The sequence below is a fragment of the Aulonocara stuartgranti genome (assembly GCF_965226115.1).
Source record: "Aulonocara stuartgranti genome assembly, chromosome: 15".
Lineage (NCBI taxonomy): Eukaryota > Metazoa > Chordata > Actinopteri > Cichliformes > Cichlidae > Aulonocara > Aulonocara stuartgranti.
In genome coordinates, this window is record NC_138951.1 from 40,943,150 (window position 1) to 40,970,285 (window position 27,136).

Here is a 27,136-nt window from a genome sequence, read left to right on the forward strand (position 1 = left end):
TTCACAAAAATCAAAACTGCCCTTTTTGAAAGCACAGGAGAGAAATGGCTTCACACAAAGCAACATGTCAGTGCACACGTTTACCACGTTTAGCAGCAGGTATAGCACCTTCTCAATGTTTTCATTTGCTGTGTTGTTTGTGTTACGTACAAATGACATCACTGGACTTTCAGCGCCATAGCTATAACGGCCCCATGCACTCTGAGGCTGCACTCGCTCTGCTAGGACGCTGTCCCTGTAACCTGATCCTGAATAAGTCAAAAAAGATGGATGGAGGTCAAGTTCTGCAAGTTTGGAAGTTCTGGCTTTCCATTCATTGCAGGATATTTTTGACTCACTTTGACATATGTACAGAAATATCCTCATGAAAAAGAATTTATGTATATATTAACATGTATTTATTTTAAAAACAAACAAACATAAATGACAAATAACACACCATGTAAAAAAACACAAGTGTCATACAACAAGATGCATTTTGATGAAGACAAAATTTCAGTAAAACTTCAGTAAAAGTTGAAAATGCTAGCGTTTGTTGGGCTGATGGTGTGTGTTGGCAGAAGAACAATGAGGTTAACAGTATTTACAGTTGTGGTCTGAAGTTTACATTCACTCACCATGGGCATTATTGCCATGGTAACACTGAGCTTTTAATGGTTTTTAGTGCTGTTCTTTTCCCAGAGTGGAATAATTGAACATTATACCTTTAATGACTTAAAAAAAATCATAATTGGGTCTAGATCAGGGGTGGGCAATCTCAGTCCACGAGGGCCGGTGTCCTGCAGGTTTTAGATGTGTCCTCGAACCAACACAGCTGATTTAAATGGCTAAATTAGCTCCTCAACATGTCCTGAAGTTCTCCAGAGGCCTGGTAACGAACTAATCATGTGATTCAGGTGTGTTGACCCAAGGTGAGACACCGGCCCTCGTGGACTGAGAATGCCCACCCCTGGCCTCGATGTTTATATATAGAATCAATACTGTATATACATGTACTAACTTAGTTCCTTAAGTTACTGGTGCTGGATTTATCCCTATGATGTATTGTTTGTAACTTCTTACCACAACTGTAGATTAAGGCAGGTCCACATTTTCACATTTAACTCAAACAAACAAACAAACAAACAAACAAACAAACAAACAAACAAACAAACAAACAAACAAACAAACAAACAAAAAGCTACTTTAAAACAGAGACATTCAGGGGCACTTCAAGCAGTTTAAAGAGCTGTATCTCAACCACTGAACATCAACTCATGCAGCATACAAATCTTTAATCTTTCCTTTAATTTCTCCATCTCACTTTTAGCCCTGAAGATAAATAGTCAATATTTCATTCTATTTTTATTTTCAGTACAGACTCCCAAACTCAAGGTAATATACACAGCTAAGAAGTACTGGAAAGGTTAGAAAAGTACATAATTAGAAAACATTAATAACACTATTATTGTGTCAGAATTTCCAGGGATCCATATTGTTTAGATTGATGAATTTCTGACATTCGGACCTGGAAATATTATTGTGAAGATAAACACAACAACAAACACAACATGCAACTGACAACGTTGTGCTCTCAGAATACCAATTTCTACATACCAGTTACTTATTGTTGTGCTTTTAATTTAATATAGACATATGTATTTTATAGAGTTGGGTGTTTTGAAACGTGTTGATTGTTGTGCTGAGACGTAACTTTTACATTAAAGGCAGTTATTCTCCATATCTGCCTTGTGTTGCAGTTTTTACAGTTTGACTACCATCTGGTGAGTAGCTTTTGAGTGTTTGCATATAATCTCATGTCTTACATGCAAACTATGGGTAACAAACTCTGGGTAACAAACTATGGGTAATCTGCTAGCAACCAAAGCCATCACAAGGAGGCTTTTGGTACAGCACCCTCTTCGTGACCCATTTTATCCATTCACACCGATTCACACAAGCACTTTTTCTATGTAAATGCTTTCTATCTGTCACACATTCATACTCCGATGGATGCATCAGAGAGCAACTTGCCCAAGGATATTTGACATATTGACTGGAGCAGATGGAGATCCAACTACCAACCTTTCAATTTGTAGCTGACATCCAAATTTTTCCCTTGCAACTGTTGGTTGCATCTTGAGCTACATAAGCATGACGTCACTCAGCACGTAGCCAGTATTGGTATCTTCATCACGCCAACTCAGATGACATGAGTTGTTGTATTACATAGAAGACATATAGCACATACAGTACATCTTAGTGGTTCAGAAAAGCCTTGTCAACTATGTTTTGTCACTGAGGATGGAGTGTGAGCATCAGCTATGCACAAACTTGAGCCCCATAATGCTGATTTTGCTATAGATTATGCAGAGCTCCTTTCATTAATCCTTACAAGTGAATTAGTAAATTGAGAGCACTTATTTGTGGTGTGCTTTTCAGATCTCCTGGCCTTAACAGAAAGTTGGTTTTGTGGCTCCAGAGGCTTCTGATAAATCACTGAAAGTAACCAATTCTGAATGTTTAGTAGACCCAGAATTAAATTAAAATCTGTTCACATTAGCTGCAACTGTCATCGACAAAATTCCACAAATCCACACAGCACTTTGTTTACCTTTGCAATATTCAAGTGAAAAAACAAAAAACAAAAAGAAGAAAATAATGCACCTCGACTTTGCATGAAGTCAGTGAGAACGCATGCCAGCATGCTACTGTATACAAAGGAATCAGAAGAAGGTTGACTCTACAAGAGGAAGAGCACTTGAATTTGTTCATTACACTTTAACCCTTCACCCAGTGTGTGCACCGAGCATCAGCCAATCAGATCGCAGTCCAGTGTCTTGCCAGTGGAAACAGCTCCATGTTTCCACTGGCAACATCAGGAACTGGATTTCTTATATGAAACCGGAATAAAATGAACTTCTCCTGAAAGGAAAACTCATTTTACCTGCAGTTACAAACAATAATAATAAAAACAATAGTTTGACATTTAGGTGGCTTTAATTCGTGACATGTGACACCCAGTCATTCTAACCACATGGTGGCTATGATCAGCACAGCAACACAAACCCATTTATTTCAGCCACAGTGGACCAAAATAAGCCGATGCAATAAAGCCTGCAATTCCTGTAGCTGGAGGGCTTCTTTTAAAGGGACCCTATCTGCTTTTTCTTGTTTTCTGTCCTGCATTCACTGCTGCAGTCTCTGATGTTATTAAATGTAAAAGTAATCCCAGTGAACAAAAAGTGCCAGCTTCAGACTGCTCTGTGCTGTTCATGAGCACTGGGTGCTGCCCCTCTGCAGGCTTCCAGAAAGTGCCTAATCAGATGAATGTGGGCTTATGCCCAGGCCTGAAAGAGACAGGAGCTTTTTTGAGACAACAGATGAGTTGAGGGGTTGCTGGAGTGCTGAAAATGACAACAATAGAGGCTGCTGAAATGTGTTACCTCACACATTTCTTGTCCTTAATGAGCAAGAGAAGCTCCGAAATAAGCAGTCCAGTTTTGGCCACCTCCACCTCAAGTTAGCTTAATCAAGCTGACACCAAGAAGGAGGTTCCTGTATAGAATTAATCTCTTCTTAACAATCCTGTTCAGATGGCACTATGAGGTCTCACAGACCCAGTTGGACCTTTGCAAGGTGAGTTGCTCCACTCTCTCCATTCACACCTGGCAGATGTTGTAGTAGACTGTGTGTGCATTCATCTGGCTCACCGAGTCACCCGTCAAATCGAACGTGCAGTCTTTGTGTGTGTGCATCTCCGTCATTGGCACATCGACCGTGTTGGAGTTTTTGTGCGGAGTCTGCGTCCCATAGGACGGCGCAGGCTGCAGATGAAGTGCAAAAACATGTTAGCCTCTTACTGCAGCAAGATCAGCATGCTTAATCAGCAAACTAGCTACGACCAGTTAGCCCCTGCTTTGAGTTTCATTGCTAATCTAGATTAACTAACTTCAACTTCATTCAGAACACAGAAAAGAACATCTGCCTTCTCACAAAGAGGTGTTTGAAGCAACAAAACAACTCAAGAAATGTTGATCAGTACTGGTAAGTTGACAGAAACAGCTTCTGGTGTGCTATTAACAGACTGTTCTTCCTGGCAACATGGAGCACTGAGTTCAGTAGATATGGGAGGAGCTAGTCTGAGGCTCAGGATGACAGTAGGAGCTTTAATCCTTTGTAGTTGTTGGTCCAATCTGAACACACCTACTGCTGTAATCGTATTATGTCCATAGACATGAATGAAGAAACAGGTCACAGGCTCAGGTTTATAGTCATCAGGTACATACAGAGATATGTGGTCAGTAAAGTTGGTCATATAAAGACAGTCATATAAATGGAACATGTCCCAAACCCTCTAATAAAGGTAAAAGTCCCATAAATACAACGATGAGACACAAATGTTTTTGAATTTGCTGATTTGAGTGAATTTGTTGTTGGGAGTTTTTAAGTATTTTCTATTCAAAACAAACTCTAAACAGTTTGCACATCACTACGTTCTGTTGTATTACCCTATTACACAGCATTTCTTTTTAAATTAATCTTTTTTAGAAACAGGATCATACTAATATACAGTTGTGGTCAAAGGTTTACATCCGCTAATCACAGGAACAAATTTCATGGTCATTTTGGGCTTTCTGTTAATTTTTTGAACTGTTCTTTTTCCAGAATGGGATGCTTGTACAGCATCCATCTTTCAGCCTTGGATTATCTCTAACATTAGGCCAGTACAAGAAGAAACAGGCCCAGCCTGATATATGTACATATGATCACTTAAATACTTTAATAAGAGGTGCTGAATGTTCGACAGTGTCTTTTGACTTGACAAGGCCAAGGTCTACAAACTTCTCACATGATAAACATGATTTGTAGTTTTTGCTGGACAGCACTCACTGGACTGACCAATTCTTCCAAGAGGAGTGATACTTTGCCATTGTTCATAGCATCGGTCAATTCAAAGAGTGCTGTCAAGCAAATCCTTTCATGCTGGCAAATAGAAACTACCAGCTGTAATCGATCATGGTTTTACCTTTCCTGCTGTGCTCAGGGGAAAGTCTTTCCGACAGAGGTGCGCAATGATTCCTGCTGCAAGGGCGTCACCAAGAACGTTGATCATGGTACGAAACCTGTCACTGCAGAGAGAAGGAAAGACAAAATGCCACAAGACCACCTCACCAAGGACTGATTCCATCCTTTGAAACCTGTGATTTTCCATAATCAGTACTTACAGGATCCAATCAATGGCTACGATTAGTGTGATGTCATCTGGTGGCAGGCCTACTGATGTGAGTACGATTACCATGGTAACCAGACCAGCCTGAGGAATCCCAGCTGCTCCAATACTGGCGGCTGTAGCTGTGATACTGGAAGACGGGGAGACATGAGGAGAGTTAGAGATCAAAACTGAAAGAACATGAGCAGACAGCAGGCTTCTTCAATGTTTATTATGTATTTTCATAAAGTTTTAAAAGGCTCCACTGGCTACAGGAGAGTATAATCTGTGTCTCCCATGCACACAGACTGGTTCTGTACAGATAAAGTGAAAGTAACTGTTTGTCTCATTTTACCTGATGGTGACCAATTGGCCAAAGTCCAGCTCGTAGTCATTAACCTGAGCAATAAAGATGGCTGCCACTGCCTCATAGAGAGCTGTCCCATCCATGTTGATAGTGGCACCCACTGGGAGAACAAAACGAGCGATCTGCCGGTCCACATGACAGTTTTCCAGCAAACACTTCATGGTGATAGGCAGTGTGGCAGAGCTGTGGACAGGTGGCATTCAAACAAAAGATTAATAGGCCCATATTCTGTTTCGTATCTTCACTCCTCAGTTAGCGTTTAGCATATTTGCTATGAACCTTTCCAGGACTAACTAACTGAAGCGTAGGAAGCAGGTTAAAGTAGGGCTGACCTGGAGGAGGTTGCCAGGGCGATGACCAAGGCCTGCAGGAGGCCACGGATATAGCTGAAGGGGTTCTTCCTGGTGAGAAGGAAGTAGAAGAGAGGAAGGAGGACAAGTCCATGAACAAAGAGCCCGGTGAGCACAGTAACACCGTACCAGCCCAACTTCTTCCCCAGTGTGCTCGGATCCTGCATGTCCAGGATCTTCCCCGCCACCAAAAAGATAATCCCAAATGGAAAATACCTGGAAGAACAGAACATCATTATGAATCCTATAAGAGCTAAACGTGAAGTTTGTCTCTGAAGCTTAAGGCAAAACTTAAATGTTTTACATTCATTCCTTTCATGTTCATTTCACATATTTTTCATATATACCTTGTTCTTGAGTGGAGTTCAGATATCATTAGTTTGTTTAGAATTATGAACATAGATTTCTTGAAGTCCACTGAGCATTATTTTAGAAAATTTGATCGGGTTTTGCAAGAAAGAGTTACTATATTAAAATAACTCGCAAAATATTTTTCAATTTAAAAAATGTAGAAAAAAAACAGCCTCTCCCATTTAAGATCATCTTCTCAGGAACCTCGTGACTGTTCTTCTCCCATTTTTTGATCATTCCTTAGAAGTCCTGTACTGTTGGTGAGAATGGTTCTGGTTACGGGTGCTCTCACCAACAGTAGCATTCTTTGAGGGTTGATTCAGACTTAGGTGTATACATGCATACAGAATAAAACCTGTAGAGCTGCATCTGTTTGTGTTGAGCGTTAAGGTTTTAAAGCCTTGCTACAGTTTTAAATCTCCTCGTATTTGGTATTTGTCTTGACAGTTGACACATATGACCACAAAAACACAGCTAGTTAAGAATATAATAAAGAAAATATACACAATGCGTGTTGTTGTGACTATTTTCCACCCAGTGGGATTTGTTTTTGTGGTTTAGTTTAATTAAGCTCACCTTTGTTGGGATAGTGAGATTCATTTTCAGTAATGTGAATACCAGTACAGTCAAATGAATCAGTCACTACAAGCTTTCATGGCTCATTTACAAAGCCAACCATGCACTTTTGATTCAAACACAGGTGTAGAAAGCTGCAATTGTAACATAGGCTCTGCATGGCATTGTTCAACCCCTCAAATTCAAACTGAGAGTCTGCACATCAGTTTGTCAATTTGAAGTTATTGTGGGGGTAAACAGACCCCTAGCTGTATGACTGTACTCTGAGTTTTCATCTCACCAAACAGCAGCGTTGATGATCTTCATGACACACTCGTTGATGCACTGACAGACATTGATCAGTGGGACTCCTCGCTCTCCCATCCTGCCCAGCAACAAACCTGCAGCACACATAAACACTGATTATGCTTGCGTTTCTATGCAAGCTTCAGCTCTGTAAATGTTATCACAGACTTTGCCCATAAATGAGGGAGGTCTGGAATGGTGGGAAAACCATCACAGACTGTGGAGAAGGCAAACGAACTCAACAACTTCTTCAACAGGTTTGACCAGCACACAACCCCCCCACCCTCACCTTTACCTACAGAGCCCTCTCCCCACTCTCCTACCTCCCTCGCTTCCCCCCCTTCCTGGCACTATGACACACCAACTCTGAATTATGCCACATTCAGAAGTTTGCAGATGACACGGCCATCATGGGGTGTATCTGGGATGATTGGAAAGAGGAGTACAGCAGTGTGGTGAGGAACTTCGTCACATGGAGTCACACAGACCACCTGCAACTCAACACCTCAAAGACTTAGGTGTGGACTTCGGGAGGTCCAGAGCAGGGCCACTGCCAGTTCAGAGGGGGAGGAGGTGGAGGTGGTCAACAAGTACAAGTACCTCGGGCTGTTTTTTGCACCTGTACAAAAAAGCCCAAAGCCGACTGTACTTCCTCAGGAGGCTGAGGTCTTTTAACATCTGCAGGAAGCTCCTGAGGATGTTTTATCAGTCGGTGGTTGCTGGAGTACTTTTCTATGCTGTGGTGTGCTGGGGGAGCAGCACAGCAAAGAAGGACTCATCCAGGCTGGAGAAACTGATCAGGAAGGCTAGCTCTGTGGTCGGCATGAAGCTGGACACTCTGGTGACAGTGGCAGAGAAAAGGACATTAAAGAAGCTGCTGGACATTATGAACAATGCTGGGCATCCTCTGCACACGGCCATTAACAACCAGAAGAGTCTGTTCAGTGACAGGTTGCTTCTCCCCAAGACAAGAACTAACAGACTTAAAAACTCCTTTGTCCCACACGCCATCAGACTGTTTAACTCCTCTCTGGAGGGGAGAGGGAGGGGAAACAGGAGGACAAAGGAGGGGGGACAACTAAGCTGTAGTGCCTTTCACTGTGAAATACTTTTTGTTAATGGGGTGACCGTGGCTCAGGGGGTTGGGAAGCGCATCTGTAACCAGAAGGTCGCCGGTTCGATCCCCGTACTCTCTGTCCTGGTCGTTGTGTCCTTGGGCAAGACACTTCACCTACCGCCTACTGGTGTTGGCCAGAAGGGCTGATGGCGCGATATGGCAGCCTCGCTTCTGTGGCTACAACCGTAGCTGCCTCCACCAGTGAGGGAATGCGAGAGTGAATGAATAGTGGTATTGTAAAGCGCTTTGGGTGCCTTGAAAAGCGCTCTATAAATCCAATCCATTATTATTAATATCCAACAATGCAATAGACTTCAATACTTGAAATGTGCAATTCCCTTGTATTCTTATTCCTATTTATTCTATTTATCCCTTTTGTATACTCTGTATATGCATATATATGTCTCTGTATTTATATATGTGTATATATGGTATATTTCTGCTCACACTCTGTAACTTCTGTTGGTGCTGTGCTATTGGAAACCGAATTTCCCGGAGGAACCCACTTGAGGGATTAATATAGTTTTATCTAATCTATCTACACCCCCATCACCATCAACGGCGCTGCTGTGGAGAGAGTGAGCAGCTTCCGCTTCCTTGGAGTACATCTGGCTGAGGATCTTACGTGGTCAGTACACACAAACAAAACAGTGAAGAAGGCGCAGCAGCGCCTCTTCTTTCTCAGGAGACTGAAAAGATTTGGCATGAGCCCCCGCATCCTCAGGACCTTCTATCACTGTGCCATTGAGAGCATCCTCACTGGATGCATCACCACCTGGTATGGCAACAGCACCGCTTACAACTGCAAAGCTCTCCAGCGAGTAGTGCGGTGCTCTGAACGGATAATTGGAGGTGAGCTTCCCTCCCCCCAAGACATCTACAGGAAGCGCTGCCTGAGGAAAGCGGGGAGGATCATCAAGGACTCCAGTCACCCCAGCCATAAACTGTTCAGACTGCTTCCATCAGGAAGGAGGTTCTGCAGCATCCGGTCCCGTACCAGCAGACTGAGAGACAGCTTCTTCCACCAGGCCATCAGACTGCTGAACACGTCATAGACACCTCAGCTTCACTACTGGAACTTCAACATTATGCACTCCATACTGTACAGTAATGCCACTGTTTTGCACGTCTCAACCAACTCTGTATATCCATCCATTCACTTCCGCTTATCCTTTTCAGGGTCGCGGGGGGCGCTGGAGCCTATCCCAGCTGTCATAGGGCGAGAGGCGGGGTACACCCTGGACAGGTCGCCAGTCTGTCGCAGGGCCAACACACAGAGACAGACAACCATTCGCACTCACATTCACACCTAGTGGCAATTTGGATTATCCAATTAACCTATCCCCACAAGCTGCATGTCTTTGGACGGTGGGAGGAAGCCGGAGTACCCGGAGGGAACCCACGCAAACACGGGGAGAACATGCAAACTCCACACAGAAAGACCCCGGCCTGATGGTGGAATTGAACTCAGGACCTTCTTGCTGTGCGGCAACAGTGCTAACCACCGTGCCACCAACTCTGCATATTTTTTATATATTTTATTTTATTGTTTACTCTATTTAATTTGTAAAATATGTATACACACACACACACACACACACACACACACGTAGAAAAACATATTTTGTATACACATCCAGTACTATTATATATTGTACATATATTTATTCGTTTCAGATGTAGCCATTCTTATATTTTGCTTGTTTTACATTATTGTATTTTGCACAACTCTGTTGCTTGTGAAGCTCGCACACAAGAATTTCACTCACATGTACTGTACCAATGTACCTGCACATGTGATGTGACGATAAAAGTGATTTTATTTGATTTGATCTAATCAAAATTAAGAAAAATTGGTCTTGACTGGTTCATCACACAACCTGAAAGTGGAACTATTGTGTTTTCCTTATTGTCTGTCACACTTGCTCGTGCTCATGCACATATTATAAAAGAAGTAATCTCTCCAAGCCAAAAGAATAGACTTCACTGTGCTCTGATTATTCAGTTTCAGACAGTTTTTTTCAGTTCTGGGACCCATATAATGTCATATAAAGAGAATATCTTATAACATTAGTTTGTTATATAACAAAATAGCAGTTTCTGTCATATCTCAGGCTTCTGTGCCTGAGATATGACAGAAACTGCTCAGTTTAGAAAAAAAGATTCAAGGGTTACTCTTAGTAGGCTTTCAAGCAGAAAAGAGTTAAAGGGCCTCACAGCAGGAAAAGCTTGTTTCACAAGGTGGATGAACTTAGGGGCTAAACTATAGAAGTATGAATAAAGATTATTTTTAACTGTCAATCATTCAAACAATATTCTAGTGGAGTCCAAAAAGAAATGAACAGGTCATTTCTGATCAGGTCATTTCTGGTTACAAAAACCAACATGTTGGCAGTTAAAACGCTAATGATGAGGTTTCAAAATTTACGATGTTACCAAGCCCGATCCCACTCACCCATAGTTGCAGAGAAGATAACGATGCCAAGGACATTCATCTGCTGGCTGCTGCCTGGACTTGTCTTGTATATGACATCTGGAGGAGGAGTCAGCTCGAGGTACACCATGCGCCCTTTGGGGTCATTGTCATCAGGGATCACATAGACAAAGTTGGGCTGAATTGTTTTGGTTGGGACTTTGAGGATGGGAATCAGGTCTGTTTTGTACTGAAGAAAGAAAATCATATTTAGTTACAGGATTCAAGCTTGTAGCATTAAAGAAACAACACGATTCTGTTGTCTTACCTGTTGAAATGTGGCCTCAATTAGATTGGAAGGAACCATGTTTCTGTGATAAACAAATTACATCGTTAGCTTTAAACAAACAAACAAACAAACTCCTCCCACCCGCTGCCTCTTCTGCATAGGAGGAGCCTAAGATTCCTCCATGTTGTTCTTTTGTTCTTATTAATTTTTTATTTTGGAATAAATTTTATTTAGCAGCACGACTTGGGTGGCTCTTCTACAGGATGACTGTCTGCACCCTTTGCTGGGAGGGGTTCATCACCTCAGGAGGTAAACAATCCAACGAATCCTTCCAACATGGGAGTGACTTTCAAACATGGCACGAGAGCTTGGTCTGCCAACGTGCCACAGCAGAGATCATGCACCGCCACTGACTTGGTTAATCTATCACTTATCCCTGCAGGATTACTAAAAATATACTGATCAGCCCTGCACTCTAATTGGATTTGTGTGTGTGAGAGAAGAAGAGAGAGTGTGTGTTGGTTTTCTACGTTTTGTTGACCTCAGTTCAGCTGAACATGTCAGAGTGGATGTGCATCCGGACGGTGATCTCTAATACCCAAAACAAACTGTAAAGCTGTGTGCACGTTTCTATGCTGCTGTGCACCAATCCTCATTTCCCTGAATCTCACAGAGGCCACAGAGATGCAACAAGCACAATTACAGGACATGTACCAAAGTGAAATAAACCAGAATTATCCTTTTGATGTGTTTTCCTCCAAACCAGCACAACCGAGGTTCATGGAAATTTTGTTGTTGTTTAGAGGAAAAGCCTGGCACATTTAGTTTCTGCACATTCTCCAAGTTAAGTGTGAAACTTTTTACGAACTACACAGCAAAACAGAATGAGATTCAGCACACTGAATACAGCGTTTGTATTTTTGATAATCTTGTATTTGTTAGGAGTTGGGTTCTGGTTATGTGGTGTTTGAGTCACTGAACCTGGCACACCTGTTACTCGTCAGCTGCATTCTTCAGAAGTGTTCCCGACGGAAGACTAGTGTCGGAGTATTGACGTTTTTGGAGTCTGTAATTCTGCCCCTGCCTGCTGGAGCCGTTGGATTATTTCTGGTGACTGTCAGGAGTTTTGTTTCCTCCCCAGGATTTCGCCTCGTCTGGTTTGTTTCCGTCTGGAGGCTTATAAACAGTACCAAATCGAGGGCACTACCTGTGTGTGTTTCCGTCACCTGCACGTCCTGGCTCTGCGTCCCCATTCATACGCTATTGTACATACTTGTAAAACCTCCTCATCACAGTAAATAAACTGTCTTCACCACAACTCTGCTCCCTGCGTCCATCTGCATTTGCCATAACAGTATTTTTGTTCTGTATTCTGTGCATTATAGTCTTCTGGTTATAGTGTTATTTTCACATTCCTGGACTTACGATGACCTTGGTTTTTGTGCTGTCAGTTTCCTGATTCCTGATTTATTGATCCTTTTTCTGTCTCCCCAGTTTTGTCCCTGTGTCCGTCCCGTCTCTCTGTGTCCTATCTCCACCGTAGTCTGATTTCCCTTTTTTACTAAGTTTGTACGTTCATGTGTTACGTTCAGTTTTTGCTTCCTCTGGCTTGTTATTTTGATTTTGTTGTGCTGTGTTCCCCAGCCGTGTCCACTCTGTCCTAGTCTCCTCATGTGTATTTGAACCCTCAGTCTGCTTCTGTTCTTTGCTGTTTCCTCTCTTATCCCTTATGCTGTGTGCTCATCTGTCTGTATGTTTCTCCACTAGACCTAGTTTCTCAGTCAGTTTGCTCCTGCCCTGCTCTGTCATTGTGTTTTATTAACCAGTCAGTTGCCAGCTAATAAAAGCTGTGTTTTAGGTTCAGCCTGTGTCACAAGTCCTGCATTGGGGTCCTCTTCCTTCCTTCCTTCCTTTTTTTTAGCATTTACTTTCACTTTTTCTTTTACAGTTTGCTCTTTCAAACACAGAGAACAATTATCACCACACAAATAACTGGCAGGGACCCTTCCAGAGTCTCCAGCTGACTTTTGACCTGTCACACCTGATGAGGTCGAGGAGGGCATCAGCCGAGGTCATGACAGGCCCGCCACCCAGCCGGTTGCTCTCCATCTCTGTGCCCACACCTGGTTTGATGATGATCACGAGAAAGATGCCGACCACTACAGCGATGAAGGTGGTCCAGAGGTAGTATGTGACGGTGAGGACACCCATTCGGCAACATGCCTTCGACTCCATCGATGATAGACCCGACATTAAACTGCACAGCAAGGCAAGGACAGAGGGGGATTTAGAAAATAGTCTGGATCCATCAACAGAGAGGATACACAACTGCGCCATAGTGCTGACTGAGAGGTACTGAATAAGAAAATCTATAACAGATCTCTGCTTCTTCAGACTATTTGTTTTAAAACCAGTTTGGGGACATATCTAACAGCAGAATCCTGTTCTGCTGTTAGAAAACTACTCTGTACTTACTACTTAAGAAAAGACTGAAATGTTACTGATAGAAAGCCATGGACACAGTTATTTTTGTGGGTGGTCTTATTGCGTAGATTTGATGCTGGGAGGAGACACAAATCACACTGAGGTTGTTTGAGGACGGCCATGAAAGTCTGTGTCAAGTCAAATATGTGGAGCTATCCATGTTTTTCTTTTAGAGGATTTACCCTTCTAGTTGAAAATTTATGGAGGAGAATCTTTAAATCACTCATATGAATAAAGTCCACGAGTCCTGTCATTGGACTGGACTTTGATTTATGTTATAAGTGTCATAAGTGTGAGAATCAATATCTCGAGGCAAAACTTTCCAAATAAATATGCTGTTAATATGCCTTTGTTTGATATTTTTATACGCATAATTTATGGATTTTCTTTAGTAATGTGGGTGAGGAAACATATGTGGTAACACACAGACAAAAATGTGGTCCCACTGTAAACACCTGCTGGTAGATTTAGTCTCAATTAGAAGGCCAACTGGACTGTTCCTAACAAACAGGTAAAGTACTGCATGTTTAACTGAAATAACTGTAATAATAATAACAACAACAATAATAGTTTAACACAACTGGCACAGTTCATGTTTAACGTCATAGATACACTCTCTGAGGAGCGCAAAGCTGACCTGCAGAAAAACAACACACAGGAAATACAGCAAGCTCAAATGAAGTGGGATGATCCTTTAAGGTGCTTTTGTTAAAACAAGAGCTTTAACATCACAGCCTTCTAAATCTAAGAGTTCTATAGGGGGCTTTTCTCTTCTCACGGGTTCATATGGCCAGAGTTTCAAATAATGAGATCAGCCTCTGTACAAGTAATCCCTGCAAGCCACAAACTCAGGCTTCAGACTGTTCTAAAGGTCGCATCCTTAAATGTGCATCTATGGTTGTGAACAGAGAAGCTCCACTAACCGGCTTCTTCAACCTTTGGGTTGAAGACGTTTGAGAGGAGCATCTTATCAGAAGAAAGTTATATTCAAGGGGGAGGAGCTAAAATAGCTTATTTCCAATGTTTCAGACAGAGGGTGAACTTAGGGTCTGCACTAAGGCCCAGCATAAAAAATAATTATTTGATTGGGACTATTTCTCACAGCCCATGTGCATGACTGGATGGATTATTTGAATCATACAAAGCTACTCTAGTACAAGAATACAAAACAGTCCACTTTAAGGAAATCTAACTGCACCCTACAGAATGCAGACTGTTGCAAAGCCTCATGGTTCTGATTACAGTGATTTTCCTTGTCATACTGTGTGTCGGTACTTTGACCCACCTGGACGTGATGAGAGGAAGGATGAGCATCTTCAGCATCCTCATCAGCAGCTCACCAGGAAAAGAAAAGTAGATCTTGGCCTGTAGAGACAAAAACAATCACTTTAAAAAAAAAAATAACAAAGGTTTTCATTTGTAATCTGTTAGACTTAAAATGTTCATTTAAGGTCTTAAATCCAGCTCTTTGTAACAGTTTAAACAGATTTTATTCATTTACATTTGATAAGTTGAATCACATGAATTTCTCTGAAAGTTTTAACCAAGAGATTAATGTAAAAGAAATCGATTAACAAAGCTTAAAGTTTTGTTTCATGGCCTTAAACTTTTAGTTGGAACAAACCTTTGGACAGATTTTATGGAGAGACACAGATTGGTCATAGACCCACAGAGGGTCACACGCTGAACATGACGCACATCGTGCTGAATCACTGAAAACTTCATAAACTCAGTGCACATAATGGATAATTACAACATGCCATTTGTCCACACAGAAACTCTGGGTCCATGTTTAAAAAGATATGACGTTTTTAGATAATTGAATCTGACAGGAGTTCCATATATTTCCATTAAATAATGTTAGCATGCAAGTCTGAAATGTGTTTTCACAGAATTACAGCACAACCTGGTTTCCAATCCTCCACGGAGATTTCAGTTTCCAAATTTTCAATCCAAGCATTTATCTTACATTCACTTTGTCTGATACACAGAGAAAATATTCAGTGAGAAGCAGTTGTCTGTTTGAAAATGCCTCGTTGCTGCCAGAGGTCAGAAGATGATAAGATATAATAACCACTAATTACAACCAAAGTATGTGAATCAAGCCTTAAAGCAGATGAGCTACAGCAGCAGGTAAGAATGCAAAGTGGACACTGAAAACCACACAGGCTCACCTAAACGGCACTAAAGAAAATTGGAAAACATCTTGCCTGGTCTGATGAGTCTTCATTTCCGGTGCAACATTTGGAAGGTAGAATTAGAGTTTGGTGTTAACAGCTTGAAAGCATGGTTCTAACCTGCCTACAAACAGCTTATACCGGATGTGGAGGTGTCATAGTGAGCAGAGTCTTGTCAGACTTTTGGTGCTTTAGTACCAACTGAGGATCATTGACATGCCTGACATGTCACAGCCTGACTGACCTCCACAGTCACCAGATCTCAGTCCAGTGGAGCACCATCGGGATGTGGTGGTACATGAGATTGCAATCATGGATGTAGAGCTGACAAATCTGGAGCAACTTTGTGATGCTATAATGTCTAATAATGTCTCTCTGGACCAAAATCTCTAAGGAAGTGAGGACCTTCCAGCACCTTGTTGAATCTATGCCACAAAGAATTAATGAAGCACTGAAAGCAAAAAAAGTGGTCCTAACAGGACACCTATCAAGGTGTAACTAATTAAGTGGCCAGTGAGCTATATACTGTTATGTTATATGTTTTCATCTTATTGATTTTAATTCTTTTTATTTGATTATATTATCCCTCTGTTGAGCATTTTGGCAGACAGATGTCCTTTAAATGTGCTATTTAAATAAAGATGACTTGACTGTAAGCTCTTATGAACAGGTTCTGATGAAAATTTGAGACTGAGTCTTTATCAGAAATCAAACACATCAGGTCCTCAATTCGGTCTCATCTGTTATAGACAAATTAAATTTAAACACCAAATAGTAACAACAACAACAACATGTCTGTGAAGGTTCTCAGTCATCCAGGTCATCGTAGTCAAAGGAGCTTGCAAAGAAAAGCGTCTGGACTTCTTTAAGTTGCTTGAAGATGTTTCACCTTCATCCGAGAAGCTTCTTCAGTTCTAAGGTCAAATGGTGGAGAGTCCCAGATATAAACCTAGTGGGAGTTTCCCCCCAAAGAGGGACAAAGGACCCCCTGATGATCCTCTAATCGCCTAAGCCAAGGTGTGAAACTGGGTGTGGGTCACAATCAGCCAGAGTTTCGGGTGAGTTCATTGTGAAACCTGGCCCCACCTTATCATGCGAATTCCTGAGGTCAGATGGCCCAGGATGTGAGTGGGCATTAAGGCGTCTGGGAAGGATCTCAAAACTGGATTATAGATGGCAGAGAGTTGGTGTCGTAAGCCCCGCCTCTGTTCAAAGATGGTCGCTCACAGTGGACATAGATGCTTCTTTCACTCCTCTTTCAAACCATCTGTCCTCTCTGTCCAAAATGTGAACATTGGCATCCTCGAAAGAGTGACCTTTGACCTTAAGATGCAGATGGACAGCTGAGTCTTGTCCTGTGGAGGTGGCTCTTCTATGTTGTGCCATGCGCTTGTGAAGTGGCTGTTTGGTCTCTCTGATGTAGAGGTCTCGGCATTCCTCGCTGCACTGTACAGCAAACACCACATTGTTAAGTTTGCGTTTTGGCGTTTTGTCTTTCGGGTGAACCAGTTTCTGTCTGAGCGTGTTGCTGGGTCTGAAATGCACCGGGATGTCGTGCTTGGGTTTAAATCTGGGACTCTCCACCATTTGACCTTAGAACTGAAGAAGCTTCTCGGATGAGAGGTGAAACATCTTCAAGTAACTTAAAGAAGTGCAGACGCTTTTCTTTGCAATTTCCTTAGACAACAACAACAACAACAACAATAATATGCATTAAAATAAAATAATCTTTCTTTTTACAGCCATTAAAATATGGCATCATGCCTCATGTTCTATCATTTAACACAAAGGACAGAAGTTTATCATTCAGTCAGGATTTGTGAAAGTTTGCACCACATAAACGGAGCTTCCAGCAAAGAATTCATCGGCCTCAATATTTATGATCACACTGCTGCCTTTTATTGATACTTGGTTACTTAATTACTTATTCATGACTATTTAGTGTATTTATCTTTCAGAATGATGGATTGGCCACTTTGTGTATTATCTCTATCTAGCTAAAAATAGTCACTGTTAGTTAGGATGTTTGGATGTGTTTGCTGATATGACACAGACCAGTCGTGCTTTTGTTGCATCATTCCTGTCGTTCTCTTCTTTCACGTTTTTTGTTCAGTTTAGGACCAAACTAAATGGTAGATGTAAAAGTAAATAAAACCAAAAAACATTCATTCCACAAGGATGCAAGAATAAATCTCTGTGTCATAACACATAATGCAAATACTGTGATTACTCTCAGCTTTCTAAAAATGCAGCTCATTCAAAATGTTTTTTTCCTGTTGTTTATTTTTTATTTTTTATAAAACTGCTGTTAAAACTAAATTTATATAAAGTGCATTTAACTTAAAATGAAGAAGAAGTCTTTCACTTCAAATCAAATCAAATCACTTTTATTGTCACATCACATGTGCAGGCACACTGGCACAGCACATGCGAGTGAAATTCTTGTGTGCGAGCCCCACAAGCAACAGAGATGTGCAAACACAACAACACAAACGAGCAAAATACAAGAATGGCCAACCTGAAACTAATAAATATATGTACAATATATAATAGTGTATGCATTTCTGGATGTGTATACTAAATGTTTTCCTACGTGTGTGTGTGTGTGTGTGTGTGTGTGTGTGTGTGTGTGTGTGTGTGTGTATACACATTTTTACAAATTAAATAGTAAAAAAATAATAAAATAAAATATAAAAATATACAGAGTTGAATATGTGCAAAACAAGTGGCATTTATATACAGTATGGAGTGCATAATGTTGAAGTTCCAGTAGTGAAGCTGAGGTGTCTATGACGTGTTCAGCAGTCTGATGGCCTGATGGAAGAAGCTGTCTCTCAGTCTGCTGGTACGGGACCGGATGCTGCAGAACCTCCTTCCTGATGGAAGCAGTCTGAACAGTTTATGGCTGGGGTGACTGGAGTCCTTGATGATCCTCCCCGCTTTCCTCAGGCAGCGCTTCCTGTAGATGTCTTGGAGGGAGGGAAGCTCACCTCCAATTATCCGTTCAGAGCACCGCACTACTCGCTGGAGAGCTTTGCAGTTGTAGGCGGTGCTGTTGCCATACCAGGTGGTGATGCATCCAGTGAGGATGCTCTCAATGGCACAGTGATAGAAGGTCCTGAGGATGCGGGGGCTCATGCCGAATCTTTTCAGTCTCCTGAGAAAGAAGAGGCGCTGCTGCGCCTTCTTCACTGTTTTGTTTGTGTGTACTGACCACGTAAGATCCTCAGCCAGATGTACACCAAGGAAGCGGAAGCTGCTCACTCTCTCCACAGCAGCGCCGTTGATGGTGATGGGGGTGTGTACTTCTCTGCACCTCCGGAAGTCCACTATCAACTCCTTTGTCTTTGCGACGTTGAGGGTGAGATGGTTGTCTTGACACCAGTGGGTCAGGGCGCTGACCTCCTCCCTGTAAGCCGTCTCATCACCGTTGGTGATAAGACCCACCACTGTAGTGTCGTCCGCAAACTTCACAATGATGTTGGAGCTGTTAGTGGCTGTGCAGTCGTAGGTGTAGAGTGAGTACAGGAGAGGGCTCAGTACACACCCCTGTGGAGCACCAGTGTTCAGTGTGATGGGGGATGAGGTGATGCTGCCCAGTCTGACCACCTGGCGTCTGTCAGACAGGAAGCTAAGGATCCAGCTGCAGAGGGAGCTGCTCAGTCCTAGATCCTGCAGTTTCCTGTCCAGCTTCGAGGGAACGATGGTATTGAATGCTGAGCTGTAATCTACAAACAGCATCCTCACATACGTGTCTCTCTTCTCCAGGTGTGACAGGGCAGTGTGTAGTGTCAGGGCTATGGCATCATCAGTGGACCTGTTGTGGCGGTATGCAAACTGTAGAGGGTCCAGTGAGTCGGGTAGTGCAGAGCAGATGAAGTCCCTGACCAGCTTCTCGAAGCATTTGCTCACGATGGGGGTCAGGGCTACAGGTCGCCAGTCGTTCAATGAGGAGATGGTGGAGGATTTGGGTACAGGGACGATGGTGGCCATTTTGAAGCAGGCTGGGACTACAGACAGAGAGAGGGAAAGGTTGAAGATGTGCGTGAACACTCCAGCCAGCTGAGCCGCGCATGACTTGAGGACGCGGCCGGGAATCCCGTCCGGACCAGTAGCTTTGCGTGCGTTCATCTTCCTGAAGCACTTCCGCACATCCTCCTCAGACACAGTGTGCGCACTGATGTCATCCGCGGTGCGCACACTGTCCGGTCTCATGGTGTTCGCTGTGTCGAATCTAGCGTAGAATACGTTTAGATCCTCACACAGAGAGGCCGTGGTCTGCGGTGTGCTGGTTTTCCCTCTAAAGTCTGTGATCGTGTTTAGTCCCTGCCACATACTCCGAGGGTTGTCAAACTGTTGCTCCACCCTGTCCCTGTACTCACGTTTGGCTGCTTTGATCGTCTTCCGGAGTTGGTAATGTGCGTGTTTGTAGTCCGATGTGTTCGCGGAGGCAAAGGCGGTGTTCCGTGCCGCCAGTGCCGCGCGAACATCTCCGTTAATCCAGGGTTTTTGATTTGGGAAGGATTTGACTGTTCTGGATGGGACGACATCTTCCACGCATTTCCTGATAAATCCACAGACTGAGTCTGTGTATTCATCAATGTCTCTGGCGGCCACGTGAAACATTTCCCAGTCCGCGTGATCAAAACAGTCCCGCAGCGCAGACTCCGATTGGTCCGTCCAACAGTGCACCGTCCTCCGGGTTGGAGCTTCCTGTTTCAGCTTCTGCCTGTAGGCGGGCAGGAGCAGGATGGAGCGGTGATCTGATTGGCCGAATGGGGCGCGGGGGAGGGCTTTGTACGCATCCCGGAAAGAGGTGTAGCAGTGGTCAAGTAGCCGGTCTCCACGAGTGTTAAAAAGGATGTGTTGGTGGAGTTTGGGTGAGACTTTCTTCAGGTTTCCCTCATTAAAGTCTCCGGCTGTGATAAACGCTGCCTCTGGGTGTGCGGTTTCCTCGCTGCTGATCGCGCTGTACAGTTCCCTGAGTGCACGGTCAGTGTCGGCTTGTGGGGGAATGTAAACAGCCGTAATAATCACTGCTGTAAATTCCCTCGGTAGCCAGAATGGCCGGCACTTAATCATCAGGTACTCCAGGTCCGGTGAGCAGAAGGATTTGACCGGGTGCACGTTCGCATAATCACACCAGCTGTTGTTGATCATGAAACACACACCACCGCCTCTGCTTTTCCCAGTAAGATCCTGTGACCTGTCCGCGCGGTGCACAGAGAACCCCGGCAGTTGTATTGCAGAGTCCGGTACCTTGTACCTTCAGTATTCTCTCATAAGTTTGCAGGATTGACATTATTTTATTTGTCATTTATGTTTGTGGAATTTAAAGGAATTTGAAATGTACATTGTGCCTGGGTTTAGAGTGTCTGGAAGAGAGTCCTGACTCAGTCAGTTATAGATGATGTGAGAGGGCGGGTGTGTGTGTTTAGGGCACGGATGGCTTGGGGATAGAAGCTCCTCTTGAGTCTCTCTGTCCTTGCCCGGATGATGCGGAACCTTCTACCAGATTGCAGAAGTTGGAACAGTTTGTTGCCAGGATGGGACGGGTCCTTCAGTATCTGCGCTGCTCTAGTCCGGCATCTCCTGGTGTAGGTGTCCTGAAGCGGGGGGAGAGCAATCCTGCAGCAGCGTTCTGCTGTACGGATCACTCTCTGGAGAGCTTTTTGGTCCTTCACACAGCTGTTCCCAAACCACGATGTCATGTTCTGTGTGAGGATGCTCTCCACAGCGCCTGTATAGAAAATCCTGAGGATCTTTGGAGAGACCCTGAACTTCCTCAGTTGTCGTAGGTGATACAGGCACTGCCTAGCCTTTTTGGTCTGGACCTGAATGTGGGCAGCCCATGTCAGGTCTGAGGAGATGTGGACACCAAGATACTTGAAGGACTGCACCCTCTCCACTGGAGCTCCATTGATGATAATGGGCTTGTAGTCTCTGTGCTGACCCCTTCTGAAGTCCACCACCAGCTCCTTGGTCTTGCTGACGGTCAGCTGGAGGTGGTTGTCCTGGCACCATGATCCCAGATTCCTCACTTCATCCATGTAGGCCGCCTCATCGTTGTTGGAGATGGCACCCAACACCACTGTGTCGTCAGCAAACTTCACAATGGTGTTGGAGCCATGGGTGGCCACACAGTCTGAAGTGTAGAGGGAGTAGAGCAGTGGCGAGAGGACACATCCCTGAGGTGCTCCTGTGTTGATGGTGATGCTGTTAGAGACGCATCTACCCACCCTCACCACCTGAGTTCTGCCAGTGAGGAAGTCCAACACCCATGCACATAGACGGCTGTTAAGTCCCAGATCCCTGAGCTTTGTGAACAGTCTGCAGGGCACTTAAGTCTAGCTGAGAGGGATCAATTCTTCTCAGAAAGACCATTCACACACAAACAGAACTATTTTTAACAAACACAGACTCTGAAGTGCATGTGCTCATAGGTCACAGTTTTAGTTCACATAACCGAGTAGTTTCGTTGGGTTTTCTGAATCTGCAGACACACAGATTGACAGTGATGGAAAATCACATCAACATTTTCAGATTAAGTTAATCTCAGTTAACTTTAAAATCTTTGTTTGATTTGTGAAACAAGACACAGAGGTGTCATTCTGATCATGCTTGCAACAATTAATGTAAACAGTTTTATTTCTCATCTGTAACTTTAATCTTTCTAGATGAACATTTTTAACCGAGTTGGTTTTATTTATTAACATTATATTAGAAGAGTATAATTAGTAACTGTTAAACAATCGCTTAAGAACTTATCCTATGATTTCGTGTTGAAATGTAAAAACTGATGAAAAAAAGATGAATGAAAAAAACTCATGTTGTATTCTGAATATGAAAATAACCAACGGTGATCAAAGTGAGCCATTATTATTATGTTTATACTATCATAGAGTTGTTTTGGTTATATTTACAGTAAGATGCTCAGAGGCTGCACAAACAGCTTTGTTTTAACTGTTTCTTTTAAAAGCTCAGAGAGAAGGAACCCTCTGAGAGCATGAGAGGCACTCCTTACATGGACGGATTAACGTTGGTGGATTTGGACTGGCTGCTCTTAAAGCTCTGTGACACTGTTTTTCTTCAACTACAGTGTGTCCTCCAGAGAATTAAAAGGCCAGAGACCTCTACATTTCTTGGAAAAGTTCCCCTCAACATGGAAACTTAACAGACCAGTTGTGCTGAAATTAAGTGGCACTGCATATCCTGCATATCTGCATCTCTGAAACTGCACGGTGCTCGATTTATCTGTAATCCTATGAGTATCAGGTTGAAATGTAAAAACAGCTATTTATTATGCTAAGTACATTAAGCTTTGCAACCAGACATGCTCAAACTCCTGCAAAGACAAAATGAAATATTCTATTTGATATATGTCCTCAGTATAATGGATTGCATTTATGTAGTGCTTTTTGAGACCCTCAAAGCGCTTTACAATGCCACTATTCATTCACTCTCACATTCACACGCTGGTGGAGGCAGCTACAGTTGTAGCCACCACTGCCCTGGGGCAGACTGGGGCAGTGGCCAACACCAGTAGGCGGTAGGGTGAAGTGTCTTGCCCAAGACATCAAAACAGTTTGATCATCTTTGCTCTGCAGCAGTAGATTTGCTGTTTAAGTGTAAACACATATCTGGATAATTAGCTTCTGATACAAACGTTAGTTTTCCCTTTTATCTCTCTTTGGTGTGCATATTCATCGTTTAACAGTAAGAACTCATTGGACAATGTAAAAACGAATCTTGTTATGAAATGACATTTGTTTAATTTTATTTTTTAAACGTTCATATAGTTCTTCACAGAGCTGACCGGAACCATTACCTGTGCTGGGTTAACATGTTACAAAGTAACTTGTTACTGTTATCCATAATTACGTTACAGTTACAGTTATATTGACACTTGTGTTATAAAGCTTCCTAAGTTATCTGCATGCTGCATATAGAAAGCATAAAAGGACAGAAAAACTTCATTCTTCTGTTAGAGAAATTTGGGGTTTTGCAAGCATCTGCAGAGATACTGTGCAATCATGAAGCTAGGCAACACCCCAGAATGATGTCACGGCTGAGTAATTTGGGAAATGCAGTAATGCAGTAATGCAGTAATGTAACACATTACTGTATTAAATTTAATAATCACATTATAGTTACAAGTATGTTGTTGTTGTGTTACACAGGTTCTGATCAGGAGATCAGAAAGATCTGATCAGAAAGAAACATCAATCATGCCTTTGTCAGCTACCAGCTGACTTCAGTTTCTGTGCAAAGAAAAAAAAACTTTTGAAATGAAGCCATGGACACTACTTTTACTTTCAATGCACAAAAGGCCAAGGGCGCGATGGTGAAGAGCAAGCTGCGTCCAGGACAGAAGCAACTGCGTTTATACTACTAACACACACGGGCTCCTTGCAAGCTGCACAGACAGCATATTTACACAAAACTAAAGTGCTGAGTGTGTGTCGACCCCAGGCCAGCAGACAGAGCCCAAACTGAAGGCAACAGAAGCAAGGACGAGCCTTTCTGCCTCTTCATGTTGCTACAGTAGAATCGCTGCAGTGACTTCTTTGAAGTCCCTTTGAGCATGTAATAATGTTGTTGGGATGTTGTTATGAGTAATTCTTGAGAGTAATTCAGTAATAATATATAATACAGATCTTTTAAAAAAGAAGGAATAATTTAAAATACATTACTTTTTTTCTTAGAGTGCCCCAACACTGGGATTGTACAAGAAAATGTGAGTGAAATGTAAACCATAAATTCAAGTGTCACATTTTTACTACGTTTAGTTTCAATAAAACAGTGATTAAAGAAACCTAAACCTAACTGGACTAAACTATCCAAACGCTGGAACTGACAACTTTTCTTTCTTTCTTACCTTCAGCTGTGTCCTTCACTCTCCTTAATGAGAGATATATAATCCAGTAAGCAAGAAAAATTTGATATGAACTAGAAACTAAGAAGCACAACCTATATTACTATGTTGCTAATCAATCACATATAAAAACAATTTTCACTGTCCTTTATTTCTCCCCAGAGATGCTCTGTTGGGTTCAGGCCTGGACTTGTGGTGGGTTTCATTCTGGATCTAGCCTGGCCTGGACTTTCAGTTTTCCTGAAGCCTGTCTTTTTCTTTCTTGTTTACAGTAATGACTGTGTCAAATTCCCTGTGAATTATTCTTCAGGTTTGTCACACTTTTTAAAAAAAAATCTGGTTCTTCTTGTAGAACATAGCAAACTTGGCAGTGCTGGAGAAGTATAGTTGCTGCACATTATCACTTTTCATGCCCCTTCAGAGACTTAGGCTGTAAATAAAGAGTTATCTTGTTGAAATGTAAATGCTGAAATGTTTTTAAAATCAGGATTTATTTTCCTACATTCATCTTTCCCTCTCTAATAGTGGGTCTCCCATTTGCTGCTGCAAAAGAACGATCACCACCACAGAAGCCTACAACAATGACGTCTTCTGTAAAGTTCACCAGTCTTCGTAAAGGAACTCTGGATCTCATTGAAGGTGTGCGAAAGGGTCGTGAGGTGACTGTTTTTGGCACTATTTAATTAAAACTGAACTGAATTCAAGGAAACTGATTCAGTTCATTTCACTGTTATAGTGCCAGTTTACACCAGCAGTCAGTTACCAACGTAGTCTTTACACTCTGATTTTAAATTCAATTTTGGCTTAAATAGGGATCAAAGGAAGAGAAACCAGTACGGGAGAAGTCCCTGTCAGTACTCACAGCAGTATTCTAGATCAACTGAAAGGAGCTTTTAATAATAATGAATTACAATAGTACAGTCTAGAAATAAAAAACGCATAACTAGCGAGTTTTCAGCATCACTCAAAGACAACATGTTTGTCTTTGAGTGATGCACTAACTAAACATCACAAATAATAGAAGATATAATAGCAGAGAGCCCCACATGCTACTTTAATATGTGTGTTAAAGGACATGTCCTGGGCATAAGCAACTCCAAGATTCTTCAAAGTGTTACTGGGGCCTTATAAATATAATAACTCCAGTTTTACCTGAATTCAGCAAATTAGAGGTAATCCAGGCCTTTGTGTTTTTAAGACATTCCTGCAATTCAACTAGTTCATTTGTATCTTCATAGATAAAGTATCATCTGCATAGCAATGAAAATGTATGTTTTCTAATAATATTGTGTAAGGGAAGCCTGTATAATATGTGTGTCATTTAAACAATAATGGTTCCAGCACAGAACCCTGAGGGACTCCTTAACTAACTTTTGCGTGCAGAGCTTTTCTCATTTACATGCAAACTGGAGTCTATTAAACAGACATGATTTCATTTAATGGAAGACTTAATTTCTGTAGCAAAATAAAGTAGTTTGTATCCGCAATCTCGTTCTTTCAGTCACTACCCACAGCTCATGACCACGGGTGAAGGTAGGGACATGGATTGATGGGTAATTTGAGGACTTTGCTTTTACACTCAGCTCTCTCTTCATCACGATGGACCGGTACAGCGTCCGCATCACTGCAGCTGCAGCACCAATCCGTCTGTCGAGCTCCCGTCACTCGTGAACAAGACCCCGAGATACTTGAACTCCTCCACTGGAGTTTAGGAGAAGTGGAGGAGAAGACTCCAACCTTTGTATTAAAATATCAAAAGTTCAGCAGTTTTTTTTTCAGTTTTTTGATTTATCTTCTTTTTTATGTTATTATATGTTGTTAATTTGGTAACTCTTCCATCCCTCTCTGCTACTGTGTGTTTTGCATACTTTTTACTTAATTCCACAAAAAATATATAAAATAAACAGAAAACAAAACAAAACCAACCAAACAAACCAAAAAAAAGTAATCAACACAGAAGCTGAAATTTAAATGTAAAAAGATATATCGCAATAAATCGAGGCACGAGGCAATAAAAATATCAACACAAAGCTTTAGGTTATTTTAAATATTACCTTCAGCTTCACAGGAAAATGTAAACATAGAAGCTGAAATTTTACATCCTAACAGAGTGTTTAAAGGCAGCTACTGAGCAGAAAGCTGAGAGAAGTAATTAACAGGAAAAGTGTTGGACAGTATCAATACAGGAGCTTAAAGGTGAGCTCCTGGCAGCACCACTGAAGGTGACTTAACAGGATATTTGAAGGAAAGAAGTCCAGTCGACATAATGACGTGATGTAAATGTGAAGCTGAGAGTTTAATGGCATGCTGTTTGCTGTAAGGTGAACAGTACCTGTGTAGACATCTGACTTCCTCTCAACATAAAGCCTAGCGTGCAGCCGGTGATCACAGAGATGACTGACAGCGTGAGCAGCCCATTCCTCTTAAAGAAATTCTTCACCGTCCTCAGGTCCCCCTTCACTGTCTTCAGGAGGAAAGTCTTCATTTGGTCCCCCATCGTCTTCTCTGCATTTCCAGGCGCGTACGAGCTGCTGTCAGAGCGCACCTCCTCCTCAACGTTCGGTAACAGAAGTTCCTCCATACCTGTGAAGATCTGAGTGTTTATATGTGTGGCTGGCAGGCAGACAAACCTGTGAGACCCAACCCTTTCCACTAAAGGAT

General features: G+C 42.4%; 1 protein-coding gene across 1 annotated transcript; it reads right to left on the reverse strand.

The window, feature by feature from the left end:
* Nucleotides 1–921: 921 nt before the first annotated feature.
* slc1a8a (solute carrier family 1 member 8a) lies at nucleotides 922–27,087 on the reverse strand. Its single transcript, XM_082504509.1, has 11 exons — nucleotides 26,808–27,087; nucleotides 14,709–14,788; nucleotides 12,981–13,196; nucleotides 10,979–11,021; nucleotides 10,693–10,900; nucleotides 7,116–7,215; nucleotides 5,891–6,124; nucleotides 5,547–5,741; nucleotides 5,208–5,342; nucleotides 5,009–5,111; nucleotides 922–3,806 (listed from the first exon to the last, which is right to left on the reverse strand). Exons 1-11 carry the CDS (start codon nucleotides 27,054–27,056, stop codon nucleotides 3,642–3,644), a joined length of 1,728 nt encoding a protein of 575 aa, XP_082360635.1. The 5' UTR covers nucleotides 27,057–27,087; the 3' UTR covers nucleotides 922–3,641.
* Nucleotides 27,088–27,136: the final 49 nt, after the last annotated feature.